The 18,329-nt window shown below is 42.6% G+C and overlaps 1 protein-coding gene across 4 annotated transcripts in view; it reads right to left on the bottom strand.

The window, feature by feature from the left end:
* MICU1 (mitochondrial calcium uptake 1) overlaps positions 1-18,329 on the bottom strand; it is a 265,058-nt gene that overhangs the window by 54,507 nt on the left and 192,222 nt on the right. For all 4 annotated transcript variants that reach the window (XM_010373066.2, XM_010373068.2, XM_030940185.1 and 1 more), the window contains one exon: positions 3,834-3,971. In XM_010373066.2, coding sequence (XP_010371368.1) covers positions 3,834-3,971 — 138 coding nt within the window. The remainder of the gene's footprint in view (positions 1-3,833; positions 3,972-18,329) is intronic.

Raw genomic sequence — 18,329 nt, 5'->3', positions numbered from 1 at the left:
TTTTTTTTCTTTTTTATTTTTTTTGAGACGGAGTTTTGCTCTTACTGCTGAAGCTGGAGTGCAATGGCGCGAACTCGGCTCACCACAACCTCCACCTCCTGAGTAATTCTCCACCTCCTGAGTGATTCTCCTGCCTCAGCCTCCTGAGTAGCTGGGATTACAGGCATGCACCACCATGCCGGGCTAATTTTTTGGATTTTTAGTAGAGACGGGTTTCTCCATGTTGTTCAGGCTGGTCTCCAACTCCCGAACTTAGGTGATTCGCCCGCTTTGGCCTCCCAAAGTGCTGGGGTTACAGGCGTGAGCCACCGCACCCAGCCATAAGACATGTCTTTTCTTCTCCTTTGCCTTCCGCCATGATTGTGAGGCCTCCCCAGCCATATGGAACTATGAAATCAAACCTCTTTCCTTTATACATTACCCAGTCTCGGCATGTCTTTATTAGCAGCAAGAGAATGGACTAATACACTTGGCAATCTCTCATGGAATATTTTTAGTGCCAGGTTAGATTCTTGGTCATGGTCAGATGGTAGCCATTGTCCAGTGGGAAGAGTACTGGGCTGGGAATGAGAAGATCTGGGTTCTAGCCTTAGCACTGCTTTGTGTGTTTGTGTGTGTGTGTTCTCTTAGAGGTCTCGATTTTTATTTATTTTTTTAAGGCAAGGTCTCATTCTGTCACCCAGGCTGGAGTGCAGTAGCATGATTACAGCTAATTGCAGCTTCAACCTCCCCAAGCTCAGGTGATCCTCCCACCTCAGTCTCCTGAGTAGGTGGGACTACAGGCACATGCCACCATGCCTGGCTAGTTTTTGTACTTTTTGTGGAGACAACGTTTCACCACTTTGCCCAAGCTGGTCTTGAACTTCTGGGCAGGAGAACTTCTAGGCAGGAGAATCATTTGAACCCAGGAGGTAGAGGTTGCAATGAGCCGAGATCGCGCCATTGCATTCCAGCCTGGGCAACAACAGTGAAACTCTGTCTCAAAAAAAATAAATAAATGAAAAGAAAAAGGCCGGGCGCGGTGGCTCAAGCCTGTAATCCCAGCACTTTGGGAGGCCGAGACGGGTGGATCACGAGGTCAGGAGATCGAGACCATCCTGGCTAACATGGTGAAACCCCGTCTCTACTAAAAACTACAAAAAACTAGCCGGGCGAGGTGGCGGCGCCTGTAGTCCCAGCTACCAGGGAGGCTGAGGCAGAAGAATGGCATGAACCCGGAAGGCGGAGCTTGCAGTGAGCTGAGATCTGGCCACAGCACTCCAGCCTGGGTGACAGAGCGAGACTCCATCTCAAAAAAAATAAAATAAAATAAAATAAAAAGAAAAGACACATCTTACATTGTGGCAAGTCTTGAACTTTGATTCTCCCGCCTTGGCCTCCCAAAGTGCTGGGATTACAGGCATGAGCCACCGTGCCCGATGAGGCCTGACCTTTTAACTGATCTCTGCTTCTATTTGTTCATCTCACTCTCAGATGCTGACTCAGTCCTATCATCTTTTCTTTTTTTTCTTCTTTTCCTTTTTTTTGAGATGGAGTTTCATTCTTTCTCCCACGCTGGAGTGAAGTGGTATGATCTTGATTCACAGAAACCTCCACCCTTCCTCTGCAACCCCCCTTCCCCGGGTCCAAGCAATTTTCTTGCCTCAACCTCCCAAGTAGCTGGGATTATGGGTGCCCACCACCACGCCTGGCTAATTTTTGTACTTTTAGTAGAGACGGGGTTTTGCCATGTTGGCCAGGGTGGTCTTGAACTCCTGACCTCAGGTGATCTGCGTGTCTTGACCTCCCAAAGTGTTAGGATTACAGGCATGAGCCACTGTGCGCAGCCACCACCTTTTCTTTCCTTGTACCAAGTGCAGCTGGTGTTGAAGGGTACCAGAGAGCAGCATTGCTAGAGTGTTCCACAAACCCATGGTCTCCAGCCTCAAGGCTGTTCAACAAACTCTAACTCATCTCCTGAATTCTAATAGCCTTATTATCAGTCTTTCTGTTTCTATGCTTGCTCTTCTCCAAACTATCTTCCATAAAACACCCAGAGTTGTCTCTTTAAACCTAGATATAACCAGGTCATTTCACTACTCACAACTCTTTAATGGCGTTCCAATGCACTGTGAGTAAACTCCAAACTCCTTCCATTCTTATGAAGTCTTGCATGTTCTGTTCCTCATATCCCTCTCTGAGCTCAGCTCAGGCCATTCACCTTTTTGCTCAGAACCTTCTATACAAACTCGTCCCCTTTCTGTTCTTCACACATGCCAGGTTTGTTTTTCCTGCTTGTTATGGACTGACCACACCCCTCACCTCATTCATATGTTGAAGCCCTCCCTAACCCCCAGTGTGCCCAATGTGGTTGTATTTGGAGATGGGGCCTTAGAGGAAATAACAAGGCTAAATGAGGTCACAAGGGTGGGGCCCTAATCTGCTAGGATTAGTGTTCTTATAAGAAAAAACACAAAGAGATTTCTCTCTTCATGCACACATACTGAGGAAAGGCCGTGTGAGGACACATTGAAAAGGCAGCTACCTGCAAGGCAGGAAAAGAGCTCTTATCAGAAACTAAATCAGCTGGCACCTTGATCACAGGCTTCTAGCCTCCAGGAATGTGAGAAAATAACTTTCTCTTGTTAAAGCCACCCAGTCTATGGTATGTTGTTACAGTAGCCCAAGTAGGCTAATACGGTGCCTTGGAATTTGCCTATGTGATGTCCCACTTTCCAGAGCCTCCTTTTCCACCTCTCTCCTTTCTCTGCTTCTGTAATTTTCACTGAATATGCCTTCTGACTAGACCACTCTAATGAAACAGCCCTCTCAAAGGTCACCAATTATTGCCATTTCACCAAAACCAATGGATGTTACCACCTTTACCTTACTGGATCCTCACTGTTATATGTGACATGGTAGACCCCTCAGTTCTTGAACCCTCTACTTCCTTGGCTTTGATTTCACTACTCTCTTTAGGTTCTTTAGGTATTCTCTTTTTCTTTTTTTTTTTTTTGAGATGGAGTCTCACTCTGTTGCCCAGGCTGGAGTGCAATGGCACAATCTTGGCTCACTGCAACCTCTGTCACCCGGTTTCAAGTGATTCTTGCACCTCAGCTTCCGAGTAGCTGGGATTATATACGCGTGCCACCATGTCCACCTAATTTTTGTATTTTTAGTAGAGATGGGGTTTCACCATGTTGGCCAGGCTGGTCTTGAACTCCTGGCCTCAAGTGATCCACCTGCCTTGGCCTCCCACAGTGCTGGGATTACAGGTATAAGCCACGGCACCCAGCTTCTGTAGGTATTCTCTAACCATTTCTTCTAGATTTGCTTCCTGAGCTGCTTGAATGTTTGTGTCCCATTGGCTTCCGTCCTTGGCCCATAGTTCTTTTCTGTAAAATACCCTCCTTGGGGAATCTCATCTGTTCTTATGGTTGTAATGCTAACATGTGTTGATGATTCCCAAACCTATCTCAGGTAACTCTAAGGTAACGTGAATATGCAGCCGCCTGCTGACCATCTCTGGTTGGATAGTCCACAGGCATCTTAAATTTAAGATGTCCATGACTGAACTCTTTATTTTCCCATCTAAACCAGTCTCTCTTTTAAAATTCTGAATTTCAGTTGGTGCCACCCTTTCTTAAACAAGAAATCTGGGGTGATTCTGGACGCTGTCCTCTTCCTCACCCACTGCTTATTTCTTTTCTCCCTTTGGACCTTAGGTACCAGAAATGAATTAGGTGTAATCATTGGTTCATGAAATACTCTCATCATTATGTTAGTACCTTCATATTAAATAATAAGCATACATTCCCACAGTTTCTTTTCTTCCTCTAGCCAAAGCTACCTACCTTTCCTTCTTTGAAGTGCTTCTTGAGCTGCCTCTGCATGGCAGTCAGCTTCTTGGACTGCACCCCACTGTAGGCAAGTAGCATGCCACCAAACTGCCTCTCAGTAATTCTCCCATCCACAGGGTCATGGCGTTCGAACTGGGAGGGAAACAGAAAGAGTGTTCCTGGGGTCAGTGGAAAGTATTTTGACACAGAACATGGAATGATCAGCTGTGTTTGATGGCAGAAAATAGCTGATGACTGGGATTATATTTTTGAGCTACAATTCTCAGTAAGATATGCAGAAACTAAGAAACAGAAGCTCCAGGTTCTTATCCCAGATCTGCCACTTACTATTGTCAGAGACAGTCAAACCAGAGCAACAGCATCTTGAGCATCTTGAGTAAGGGCTAGGAAAAATGAGGCTGGGACTTGCTGGGCTGCATTCCCAGGAAGTTAGGTATTCCTAGCCTCGGGATGTCTATGGTTAATGGAACAGATTGATAACGTTTACTGAACAGACCCAGACTCACCAATGTCCTGATATCCTGTATCTTGTGAACAGAAGCATTCCTAATTTTGTTTTAAAGATAATAATATTGATTACGCTTCTAAAAAATTCATAAAGGTCTGAGAGTATAATTTTAAAGAAGAGTAATATATTTTCAAGTTTTCCCAAAATACCAATAAAATGTCAGGACATTGATAGAGATAGGACTTACATATGAGACGCGAAATAAGAAAGTTAAGAGTGAATTTCTCTTTCAGCTCTCATTTCTTCAGTTAGCTCAGTAAGTTGATAGATACCTAAATTTGTTTCCTCAGTGGTGAGACTGTGTCAATGAGCAAGACATAGAACTGTATTTTAATACAATTACTTTTGTATAAACCTGTAACAGTGACCATTCCCCCCCATCCCCCCCTTTTTTTTTTAAGATGGAGTTTCACTCATCACCCAGATTGGAGTGCAATGGTGCAATCTTGGCTCACTGCAACCTCCACCTCCAGGTTCAAGCAATTCTCCTGTCTCAGCCTCCCGAGTAGCTGGGATTTCAGGCATGCACCACCACGTCTGGCCAATTTTTGTATTTTTAGGAGAGATAGGGTTTCACCATGTTGGCCAGGCTGGTCTTGAACTCCTGACCTCAGGTGATCCACTGGCCTCGGCTTCCCAAAGTGCTGGGATTACAGGCATGAACCAACATGCCTGGCCTAACAGCAACCATTTGCTGAGTATGTACTATGGTCCAGGTATTTCACCCATATGTTCTTTTTTTAATGACTTAAAAAATTTTTTTTGTAAATAGAGATGGGGTTCTCGTTATGTTGCCAGACTAGTCTTGAACTTCTGGGCTCAAGCAGTCTGCCTGCCTTGGCCTCCTAAAGTGCTGGGATACAGGTGTGAGTCACTGTGCCTATAGTCACTATAACAGCCTCTGGAGCACCTATTGTTAGCTCCACTCTGCAGATGAGAAAACTGAGGTAACATGCAGCTACATGTGACAGAGCTGGGATTTGAATTCAGCCCTATTTGGGTCCAAAGACTATCTCTCAACACCACACCATTTCCTACTTCTGAGTACATTCGCTTCCTGTAGAATAGCACTGTGTTGTTTTGGATAAACTTATACAGCCATGGGGCTTAGTCACATTTAAATGAGACACAAAACTATGCCCAAAGAAATCAACATCATCAATTATTAGGTGAAAGCCTCTTTTTCAGCACTGCCACTGCATATTTGATGTTTGTCACACCATCATTCTACAGAGCTGATTAATTTTTGACAATACCAAAAAGTTTTCAGGATTCAATTTAAGTGTGACTTATGACTCAGTTTACTATCCTGACACAAAGTGGAGGACTGACACAGTTTTCTAAATGGGCATACTTTCTGCAATGTTTAAATCAGATTTCAGTGAAACCTGGGTAAAAGTTCACCTATGGGCTTCTTCAACGCGTGTGAAACAAGGCTGTGCTCCCTGCTCTCCAGGACAGACTTGAATGATTTAGAGTGTTCATTCTACCCTTATGTGGAAGGTTTCACAGCTGTGGGGCAATCCCATGTGTTGGAATTAGATGAATTTTCAGCTTTATCTCACCAGATAGACTCATGGTCGAAAAGTTTCTTGTTTGTGACACTGGCAGCAGCTGCAGCTTGCTCAAGGCTTACAAAAGGCCTTCATTTTCTGTTCTCCATAGGGGCACAAGGCCTCGCCTCTGTTTTGTTTCAGACAGTAAGGTCAATTTCCAGCAGAGACGCCCAAGCAACAATTCTAATGCTCAGATTACCATTTTTACTAATGTTCTTTGAAAACTCAGACTTGTCTTTTGGTAATGGGCTCTATTATGATTATTTTTAAGTGACTGGAATCTGAAAGGGCTTAAAAACAATCAACTTCCACTTGTCCAAGTCGTACGGCTGCTTCGAAGCTTACTACTTCAGCTCTGCAATTTGATTTTGGGCAGCACCTCTCCTTTTAGGTTTTTAGGCTCTTCTGAGGCAGGACCCCCCTTATTTCTGAGGTCTTAAACATGGCTGGAGGGAGCCATGGAGATCTGTTTTCCTTTACACGCAAAACTGCTAATGGAAACAGACTTGAACTAATGTCCTATTTGTTCAAAATTTATTAACTGAAGAACCTACTACGCTAAGGCTGGGGAAGTCTGAAGGTAGTATCTCAAGAACCTTCATTAGGGTTAAATTTTTAAGGGCAATAGCTAGATGTCATGTGGCTGCAGGGGTCAAGTGTATGCAGGGTTAAACACTGCTAATCCAAAAACCCCAAATCTGAAATGCTTCAAAATCCAAAACTATTTTTGTTGTTGAGCGACAGAGTCTTGCTCTGTTACCCAGGCTGGAGTGCAGTGGCATGATCTTGGCTCCCTACAACTTCCGCCTCCTGGGTTCAAGTGATTCTCCTGCCTCAGTTTCCCAAGTAGCTGGGACTACAGGCATGTGCCACCATGCCCAGATAATTTTTGTAGTTTTAGTAGAGACAAGGTTTCAGTATATGTTGGCCAGGCTGGTCTCAGACTCCTGACCTCAGGTGATCCGCCTGCCTTGGCCTCCCAAAGTGCTGAGATTACAGGCGTGAGCCACTGTACCTGGCCCCAAATCCAAAATTTCTTGAGCACCAACACGATGCTCAAAGATCATGCAAAAGGGAAATGTTTATTGGAGCATTCTGGATTTTTTTTTTTTTTTTCCCAGACAGGGTCTTGAACTGTCACCCAGGCTGGAGTGTAGTGGCACAATCATGGCTCACTGCAGCCTCAACCTCCTGGGCTCAAGTGATCTTCCCATCTTAGCCTTCTGAGTAGCTGGGACTATAGGCGTGCACTACTACACCTGGCTAATTTTTGTATCTTTTGTAGAGATGGGGGTATCCTATGTTGCCTGGGCTGTTCTTGAACCCTTGAGCTCAAGCTATCTGCCCACCTAAGGCCTCCCACAGTGCTGCAATTACAGGCGTGAGCCACAGTACCCGGCCTGAATTTTGGATTTTTGGATTAGTGATGCTCAACCAGTAAGTGTAACGCAAATGTTCCAAAATCTGAAACACCGCTGGTGCCAAGCATTTTGGATAAGGGATACTCAACTGCTATCTTAAGCTGGGACAATCCTGTGGGTGCACTCCTGGAGTGCCATATGCGTGTAATCAATCCCCAAGGTTGTGGGAGGATCTTCTGAGGAAAGACACAGGTTATTACAAAATTATCATAATGTAGAAAAGTTCTAATTGCATATGTGGAAGCAATTCAAATTGCTGGCTTATATTTTACTTCACCCAACCTATTTTCCACTAATGTTGGAACCTCTGATGTTCTACTTCAATGAAAATGAAAAGCCTCCACTGTGTTTGATTCTGAGGCACAGCATGTGTGCACTCCAGCACACCACCCACCATCTGCATTGTTTTTCCATGTCTAGGAAGAGAGCTTAACCGCCTCACATTTCCCCTTCGGCAGCCATTGCCACTTTCTCAAATGGATACAAGCTGTTGTTTCCCTGTTGTTCCCCAGGGGGCTGCAGGGTAGGCAAAGAGGAGCCAAAAAACTGCAAGGTTTTTCCTGGCTTTCTGTTCACACTGCGCCTCTTGTTCGCACTCCTGTCCCTTGTCGTTTTGGAAGGACAGATGGTCTACACATATCTAGATGAAATTACTTAAGAATAGGAAACCAGGAAAGGAAGAAAACATGTATTATGAACAAAGGCCAAAAGTAAGGTTAGAAGCATAGTAAAAGGAAAAAGAAATCAGTATCTGCAAGTGAGTCTTCATTTATTGAAGACTTTTGAGGTTAATGTATCCAACAAATGTAAACAGCCTTCTTCTCTTTCATACAGTTATCTTTCAAGGGACTCTGTCCATTCCCCAGAGTAAATCCTATCCTCATACAAGTTTTCAGAATGATAAATTTTGGGGACCAGGTATAGTGGCTCATGCCTGTAATCCCAGCACTTTTGGAGGCTGACATGGGTGGATCGCTTCAGCCCAAGAGTTCAAGACCAGCTTCAGCATCATAGACCCAATCTCTAAAAATATATATACATAAATATAAAATATATAATATATATATTTATATATTAAAAAGAATTATACATTTCTTGATAGGCTTCTGAACTGTGTAGTGCAAGATTGCATAGTGATCTCAAGCTGCTGAGCTGAACACATCTGTGTTTTTGAATCTGATAGTATGTAGCTTTTGAGGTCCTAACCATGCCACTGTGACTACTATCAGGAGTCTCAGAATAACTGTGTTATGTCCACCTAAAGGAAAATGATTACAGGCAAAGTTCTTGACTGTAAACCTACCCAGTGAGCATGACATACACATTTCATAGTTTGAATGGAAATCTATGTTACTGCAATTGACCAGGGACACTCAAGAGCCAAGGTCAGACTGCCAGGAGCCTGAACTTTCTTGATCTTTAAAGAGGCAGCTTTATTGCAAACACTAACAAGGTTGTGTTTTGACTAGCTGGCAAACTGAGGAAGAAGGTTCACAATCTAGAACAGAGGCAACACAGTTTAGTGCCCTCAGCAGGGGCCAAAACAAGTCATTAGAGTCTTGGCCCATAAGATTATAGATTACCAAACTCAACTGCTAGAGCTTTCTACTTCCAATCTAAACATTCCTTCCATTTTATTTTATTTTAATTTAATTTTATTTTTGAAATGGAATTTTGCTCTTGTTGCCCAGGATGGAGTGCAATGGCACGATCTACACTGCAGCCTTCGCCTCCTGGTTCAAGCAATTCCCCTGCCTGAGCCCCCTGAGTGTCTGGGATTACCGGCGCTCGCCACCACGCCTGGCTAATTTTTTGTATTTCTGGTAGAGATGGGGTTTCACCAAGTTGGCCAGGCTGGTCTTGAACTCCTGACCTCAGGTGATCCACCTGCCTTGGCCTCCCAAAGTGCTGGGATTACAGACGTGAGCCACCGTACCTGGCCTCCTTCCATTTTAAAATGGTTTTTAAGAAAACATTTCAGGTTGGTGATCAAATCAACTGACTGATGAGTACCAATCAGAACAGTCAGACAAGGAAAAGGTTAACCCTCCCGCCTGACAGTCAAAACCACGAAGATAATAAGATTAATGCATGAATTTATTACAAGATAATAACAATCAGGAAATATTTGACTGAGGGTACCAAGGAAAAATATTTTAGATTTGTAACAAAAGTTTTCAAGGTTTGATATGCTTTCGTTTCATTCCACAGAAGGTATTATACTGAAGTGACTAAGAATACAGACTTTACAATCAGGAAGGCCTGGATCCAAATTCTGACCTGAACCCATACTTGCTGGCTGTGACTTCAAGGAAGTGGCTTACCCGTTCCGAGGGTTCAAATCTTCTTACCAAAAAATAAAGATAATATTTGTGACCTCAAAGTGTTGTTGTAAGGATTAAACGGGATAATATATGTAAAGAAATTAGTACAGAGTTTGACACCCAGTTAACATTCAATAAATGGGCCAGGCATGCTGGCTCACACCTGTAATCCCAGCACTTTGGGAGGCCAAGGTGGGAGGATCACTTGAGGCCAGGAGTTTGAGACCAGCCTGGCCAACATGGTGAAACCCTGTCTCTACTGAAAATACAAAAATTAGCTGGATGTGGTGGTGTGCGCCTGTAATCCCAGCTACTCGGGAAGCTGAGGCAAGGGAATCAGTTGAACCTGGGAGGTGGAGGTTGCAGTGAGCCAAGATTGTGTCACTGCACTCCAGCCTGGGTGACAGAGCAAGACCCTGCCTCAAAAAAAAAAAAAAAAAAAATTCAATAAATGCAGCAATTATTTTTATTTATTATTCAACACATTAGAATGACTTCAGGATTAAACTACTTAGAGTTGCTTAAAGCAGAACACCAACTTAATAACCTGTACCCTTGCTGTAATTATAAAACAGAAAATCTGGCATAAAGGAAGAGCTCAATAAATATGTATTGAATGAACACAGACAAAACACAAGAAAATTCACAACACTTCTGTCCTATTGTTGGGAAGGTTTCCTATCTAAGGCAAGGAATATCTTTACATTTATCTCTTAATACCTACTTCCATGATACTGATTTCTATAAGGAGAGTCTTGAGAATGCCATTCATTTTGGCTAATCAGTAACATATCTGAGTGCTTATACTTGCCAGGTGCTGTCCTAGGAACTAACCTTTGATAATTCTCGCAATGCTATATAACAGGTAATAGTATTACTCTATTTCATAGACAGAGAAAAGTGAAATAACTTGCCCACACAGTTAATGTGGAGAGAAATTTCTCTCTGGTCTCAGAATCAGAACAGTTGATATGTTCTTATTTTAAAGTCAATGTGAATCATGTTTTCCTTTTTATCCTGGTTACTGGAAAGCTTATAGTCAAGTTTGTGGACCTCTTCTAGAATAGGAGACATTATGACGTACACTTTTCATACTAACCTTACTTTTCTTAAAAGAAAGTTAGGCTTTCTTTTACTTTCTTCTTTAACTTTAATTTTTCAGAAAGTTTTTACTTTTGTCTCACTGACTGTACTTTTTATGACTTTCTGAAATCCCTTCTTGAAAAAGGCAAGATTTTAAAAAATGGCATTGGACATCTAGGCTGTTTCATTTTTTGTCTATGATAAATACCACTCGATAAACTTTTTCTGAACTTAATTTTTCATCATTATTTTAGGAATTAATCCCTAGAAACAAAATTTTGAAATATAAATTATGGGCTCTTTAAAATTTTATTGTGAAATATTTGACATATACATAATAATACATAAGACAAGTTATGAAGCGTAATAAAACAAACACCATGAGCCTCCCACTTACCCTGAGAAAGAAAGCACCAGTACTCCATTTGAAACCCATGCCCTACCTCCCTTTTCTAGTACATTATTATTATTATTATTATTACTATTATTTTTAGATAGAGTCTTGATCTGTTGCTCAGGCTAGAGTGCAATGGCATGATCGGGCCTCACTGCAACCTCCACCTTCCAGGTAAAAGCAGTTCTCCTGCCTCAGCCTCCCGGTAGCTGGGACTACAGGCATGTGCCACCACGCCTGGCTAATTTTTATATTTTTAGTAGAGACGGGGTTTCAATTCATTGGCAGGCTGGTCACGAACTCCTGACCTCAGGTGATCCGCCTGCCTCAGCCTCCCAAAATGCTGGGATTACAGGCGTGAGCCACCATGCCTGGCCTATTATTTTCAATAGTTTAAAACAGAAGTTTGTATTCCTAAACAATATACTGTTTACTTTTGCTTCCTTCCACACTTTATAAAATGGTATCACACTGGATATATTCTTTTGCAATTTGTTTTTTTTAATCCACATTATATTTTAAGGATTCCTACATGTCACAACATTTAGCTGTGCTTCTTTCATTTTTACTGTTATAGATTTCTACTGCTTTAAATATCTCTCTCTCTCTCTCTCCATCCATCCATGCATCTATCCATCTATTCTTTGAGATGGAGTCTTGGTCCGTCACCCAGGCTGGAGTGCAGTGGTGTGATCTTGGCGCGCTGCAACCTCTGTCTCCTGGGTTCAAGTGATTCTCATGCCTCAGCCTCCTGAGTAGCAGGGATTGAGGCGAGCACCACCACGCCAGCTAATTTTTGCATTTTTAGTAGAGACGGGGTTTCGCCATCTTGCCCAGGCTGGTCACAAATTCCTGGCCTCAAGTGATCCTCCCACCTTGGCCTCACAAGGTGCTGGGATTATGAGTGTAAGCCATTGTGCCCAGCTTCTACCACTATCTACGTATCAGTTTTCCTACAAATGGACATCTCCATTATTGTCAGCTGTTTGCTATTATGAACAATGCTGTTATGAACATTTTTAGGTAAGTACGCTGGTGAAAGAAGAACAAGAGTTCTGAGACTAGGGTGTATATCTGGACGTGGAACTGCTGGCTTTTCAAGATAATGTCCAATCATTTTGCAAAATAATCACACTAACACTTTTTATCTGCTATGTATAAGAATGCCCACTGCTTTGCATCATCATCAGCACTTAGTATTGTCAGTTTTTATTTTTTGCCAGTCTCTTGGGTCTAAAAATGGTAGAGATAAACTATTTAATGCTTCCGATGTATTTTGCCAAATTAATTTCCAGAAAGATGTATCAATTTGCAATCCCACTAGTATATATGAGAATATACATTTCTTAGGATCCTTAACAAAATCAAACATAATAAAAAATTTTTGCTACAGGAAAAGTGACAACTCATTTTAATTAGTATTTCTTTGATTACTAGGTTGACCATTTTTCTAACATATGTAGTGCTCATTTATATTTCTTCCTGTGAATTTTTTATGTTCTTTGTCTATTTTTAAAAATAGCAATGCTGATATTTGTCTCATTAGCTTAAGATTAAAAATATTTGTTTTTTGTTAATGTATTGCTTTTTTTTTTTTTTTTTAATTTGAGACAGGGTCTCACTCTGTCACCCAGGCTGCAGCACAATGGTGTGATCAACGCTTACTGCAGCCTCAACTTCCTTGGCTCAAGCAATCCTCCCACCTCAGCCCCAAGCAATCCTCCCACCTCAGCCCCCTGAGTAGCTAGGACTCCAGACATGTGTCACCATGCCCAGGTATGTTTTTAAAAAATTTAATACAAATAAATATAAAAACTAAATTTTCATTTTGTAGAGACGGGGTTTTCCTCTGTTGCCCAAGATAGTCTCAAACTCCTGGCCCCAAGTGATCCTCCCACTTTGGCCTCCCAATGTGCTGGGATTACAGGCGTGAGCCACCATGCCTGCCAATTTTTTTTGCCCAGTGTATCAGCCCATTTGCATTGCTATAAAGGAATACCTGAAGCTGGGTAATTCATAAAGAAAAGAGGTTTATTTTGGTTCTGCAGGCTGTAGGGGAAGCATGATGCCAGCCTCTGCTTCTGGTGAGGGCTTCAGGGAGTTTACAGGGATGGTGGAAGTTGAAGCAGGAGCAGGCATATCACATGGTGAGAGTGAGGAAGAGAGAGGGGGAAGGTTCCAAGTTGTTTTAAAAAAACAGCTCTCATGTGAACTACGAGAGCAAGAACTCATTCATTACTATGGGGACGGCACCAAGCCATTCACAAGGGATCCACTCCCAGGACCCAAACACCTCCCACTAGGCCCAGCCTCCAACATTGGGGGTCATACTTCAACATGAGATTTGTAGAGGACGAATATCCAAACCATATTACTCAGTTTACCATCTGTTAATATTGTTTAGGTCTGTTTTATGTGTGGAAATTTAAAATCTTTATTGTAGTCAAATGTGTGGATCTTTTTCTTTTTCTTTTTTTTTTTGAGATGGAGAATCACCCAGGCTGGAGTGCAGTGATGTGATCTTGGCTTTCTACAACTTTTGCCTCCCGTGTTCAAGTGATTCTCCTGCCTCAGCCTCCTGAGTAGCTGGGATTACAGGTCTGTGCTACCATGCCCAGCTAATTTTTGCATTTTTTAGTAGAGATGAGGTTTCACTATGTTGGCCAGACTGGTCTTGAACTCCTGACCTCAGGTCATCCTCCTGCCTTGGCTTCCCAATGTGTTGGGATTACAGGCGTGAGCCACTGGCACCTGGCTTGTGGAACTTTTTCTTCACAACTTGTTTTTTTTTGAGACAGAGTCTCGCTCTGTTGCCCAGGCTGGAGTGCAGTGGCGCAATCTCGGCTCATCACTGCAACCTCCATCTCCCGGGATCAAGTGATTCTCCTGCCTCAGCCTCCCGAGTAGCTAGGATTACAGGTGCATGCCACCATGCCCGGCTAATTTTTGTATTTTTAGTAAAGACAGGGTTTTACCATGTTGGTCAGGCTGGTCTCGAACTCTTGACATCGGGTGATCCACCCGCCTCAGCCTCCCAAAGTGCTGGGATTACAGGTGTGAGGTACCATGCCCAGACTACAACTTCTTTCATTGGCTTATATTCTAGGGAATCTTTCCTCATTAGATACGAAGGTAATTAAATATTGACCTACAGTTTCTTTATTTTAAACAAGGAAACATAACTTAAAATATTGAAACACCTCAATATCAATCAATGATGATGATTAAATCCTTAGAACAAAATAGCAGATCATCAGCTCAGTTTGTTTTAAAAAGTCCTCCAGTACCCTGACTTTAACTTTTCTGAATGCTTGGGAATTTGGAAGAGAATGGGGGCATTTACCTCTAAGTTAATCACATTCCCCTTGTGGAGGGAATAATCTTGAGTAAATCCAGTCCATTTACTTTTTTTTTTTTTTTTAACCAGTTGAAATGTATGTCATTAGGTATGGAGAGATGGAGAAAGTGGGAAATAATAATTCAGTTCCAAAGCAAAGAAGGCCTAAACGGGCCATTTTCCTTACTTAGAAAAATTCTCTAGATGGTTAAAGAACAATCCATATTCTATCACTTATAATGGCAAACATTTACACATCACTTATTACGTTCCAGAGCCTATACGAAGTGCTTTCCATCAACTCAGAGAGCATTTTAAATTACATAAAACTTGTTGGTTATCTTTCCTTCAGACCTTGATCAATATGAACAAGACTTAAACTCTGGCAGAATTAACTGCTATTTAATATTCTAACCAATCTATGAAGTTAATGTTTCTATATGAAATTGCTAAAAATTTCACGACATTTTCCCTTTTAGATGACTCTTCAGCAAGCAGAAGTTCTTATTATATCCAATTTCTGCTTTCAATAACATCAAAAAACCCTAGTCTTGTGTTACATACTTCTCCGAGATTTAGAAGGCCCAACATTATTCAGAGTTCAAGGATATTCTTCTTTTCATATGAGATTTTAAGAGTTTTGAAAACAGAGAGACGTCTGTTAGAACAAAATATAACAGCTCCAATTTTAGGAGTTAAGAACCAAGGACTAATTGTAGTAGGAAAGCAAACTGCTATTTTCTGTCACCTGAGTGTCAGTTTGCTTTCCTGTAACTCCATCAAAGAGCACTCTGGGATCTATTGCTTAGATAAAAATATTAATATAACACATTCCCACACTCCTTTTGTCCTAGCATTGCTGACAGCTTATCAGTATTCATAAGAGAGTTGGAGATTTAGCTTGTTAATATACTCAACACCTAAAGACCCCTATACCAGGTTTGACATGCTGACTTTTCCTAAAGATGTGGCAAATTGTGAAAAGCAGTAATGAATGTGAAAAGCTGTTAGGAAGTAATGATAATAATTAACATATAGGATTTACTTCGGGCTTAGCAATCCATAGTTGATTATCTCCTCATCAATGTGAGTAACTGAATAAATAAAAATAAAAATGAAGAAATAAAGGCCAGGTATGGTGGCTCATGCCTGTGATCCCAGCACTTTTGGAGGGAAGGTGAGGGTACGGCTTGAGGCCAGGAGTTAGAGAACAGCCTGGGCAGCACAGTGAGACCCTGACTCTACAAAAATTTAAAAATTAGCTGGGCATGGTAGCACATGCCTGTAGTCCAGCTACTTAGGAGGCTGAAGTGAGAAGATCACTTGAGTCCAGAAGTTCAAGGCTGCAGTGAGCTATGATCATGCCACTGCACTCCAGCCTGGGCCAGAATGAGACCCTCTCTAAAAAAAAAAAAAAAAAAAAAAGAGAAAAGGAAAGGAGGGGGGCACGTTCCAAGATGGCTGAATAGGAACAGCTCTAGTCTGCAGCTACCAGCACGATCGATGCAGGAAACGAGTGATTTCTGCATTTCCAATTGAGGTATCTGGTTCATCTCACTGGGACTGGTTGGACAGTGGGTACAGCCCAAGGAGGGCGAGCTGAAGCAGGGCAGGGCTTTGCCTCACCTGGGAAGCGCAAGGGGTCAGGGGATTTCCTTTTCCTAGCCAAGGGATGCTGTGACAGAGTACCTGGAAAAACGGGACACTCCCACCCAAATACTGCGCTTTTCCCCAGGTCTCAGCAACTGGCAGACAAGGAGATTCTCTCCTGTGCCTGGCTCAGCGGGTCCTACGCCCACAGAGCCTTGCTCACTGCTGGCGCAGCAATCTGACATCAAACTGCGAGGCGGCAGCCTGGTTAGGGGAGGGGCATCTGCCATTGCTGAGGCTTCAGTAGGTAAACAAAGTGGCTGGGAAGCTTGAACTGGGCGAAGCCCACCACAGCTCAAAAAGGCCTACTGCCTCTAGATTCCACCTTTGTGGGCAGGGCATAGCTGAACAAAAGGCAGCAGACAACTTCTGCAGACTTAAATGTCCCTGTCTGACAGCTCTGAAGAGAGCAGTGGGTTCTCCAAGCACAGCATTTGAGCTCTGAGAATGGACAGACTGCCTCTTCAAGTGGGTCCCTGACCCCTGTGTAGCCTAACTGAGAGACACCTCCCAGTAGGGGCCGACAGACACCTCACATAGGTGGCTGCCCCTCTGGGGGCAGATGCTTCCAGAGGAAGGATCAGGCAGCAATATTTGCTGTTCTGCAATATTTGCTGTTCTGCAGCTTCCGCTGGTGATTCCCAGGCAAACAGCGTCTGGAGTAGACCTCCAGCCAACTCCAAGAGACCTCCTGTCTCAGCCTCCTGAGCAGCTGCGACTACAGGCATGAGCTATCATACTCGTTTAATTTTTGTATTTTTGGTAGAGATGGGGTTTTGTCATGTTGGCCAGGCTGGTCTCAAACTTCTGACCTTAGGTGATATGCCTGCCTCAGCCTCCCAAAGTGCTGGGATTACAGGCATGAGCCACAGCACCTGGCCTGTCCTTTATTTTTTGAAAATACTTTTCTCTTTCTCACCTTATAGACTACTATCTGAGAGTCTTCGCTTTTTTTTTTTTTTTTTTTGAGACAGGGTCTTGTTCTGTCCCCCAGGCTGGAGTGCAGTGGTGCAATCTCAGCTCACTGCAACCTCCACCTCCCAGGTTCAAGAGATTCTCCTGTCTCAGCCTCCCTAGTAGCAGGGATTACAGGCGTGGGCCACCACGCCTGGCTAATTTTTGTATTTTTAGTAGAGACGGGGTTTCGCCATGTTGGCCAGGCTGGTCTTGAACTCCTGTGCTCAGGTGATCCACCTGCCTTGGCCTCCCAAAGTGTTGGGACTACAGGCGTGAGCCACCGTGCCCAGCAGCCTTGCATTGTTTACTGTGTCTGTGTCGCACACAGAGCTGGGCCACACTGCGTGTGCTCAATAAATAATTGTGGTTGACTGGTTAAATCTCTGCTTCGTTTAGAAAGTCACCTACCCATTCTGTATTAATCATCTAACAGGAGCACAAGACACACTTTCCAGTCGACACTCTTAAATACCTACGGAGAGACTGTGATACTTCATTAGAATTGATAATTATTCCCAGAGGAGAAAATCCTAAAGCTGCTCCCGAACTTTCAAGGATATGATAGGCTGTGGGCTCTGTTACAAAACTCCATTTGCTCCTTTGCCTGAGTCTACTTATATATAAATTCTTAATAATATTCAGGTCACATCTAAGAGACTGAAAAAACAAAACAAAACAAAAAAAAGCAGGTAAGTCAGTCAAGAAGCATGCAGGCAGGATAGGCAATGTCAGACTTTGTAGGCCAAAACAATTTGTACACAGGGTCTGAAACTATGCTGGAAGGATAAATGAGGTAAAAATGGCATTTTTCATTCAAGTGAAAACCAAAAAATCTTATCAGTAAGGTTCCCCTTCTTCTGTCACTTGATTTTAGAAAACTCTACCGTATCTTAAATTTTCACAAAATTCGTATCAGGGAAGACATCTGAAAATCACTATAGTCACACTTTAGCCCATTATGAAAATGAGAATGTTGATCAAAACACAGAGGGATACACTCATCTAAATTAGAGATCTGAATTGAAGGATCCATACTCAGCTGATGATGTTTGTAGGAGTCCTTTCATTTAGTCGTCACTCACTAAAATTCTAGCTTGGTAGCTTCTGGGAAATACTTTTTGCAGCACAATATATTCCCTGTTTTGGCTCTCTGGAAAGATTAGGGGATTCTTCTTGCATCCAGATCAAAGCTGTTCATTATTTGGGGAATATAAATGAAACTAGTACAGTGGCAAAAATATAAGATTTGCAGTTAGGCAG

Source organism: Rhinopithecus roxellana, chromosome 11 (genome assembly GCF_007565055.1).
Source record: "Rhinopithecus roxellana isolate Shanxi Qingling chromosome 11, ASM756505v1, whole genome shotgun sequence".
NCBI classification, from domain to species: Eukaryota; Metazoa; Chordata; class Mammalia; order Primates; family Cercopithecidae; genus Rhinopithecus; species Rhinopithecus roxellana.
The sequence above is the reverse complement of the archived record's forward strand: the minus strand, read 5'-3'. Positions and strand labels throughout refer to the sequence as shown.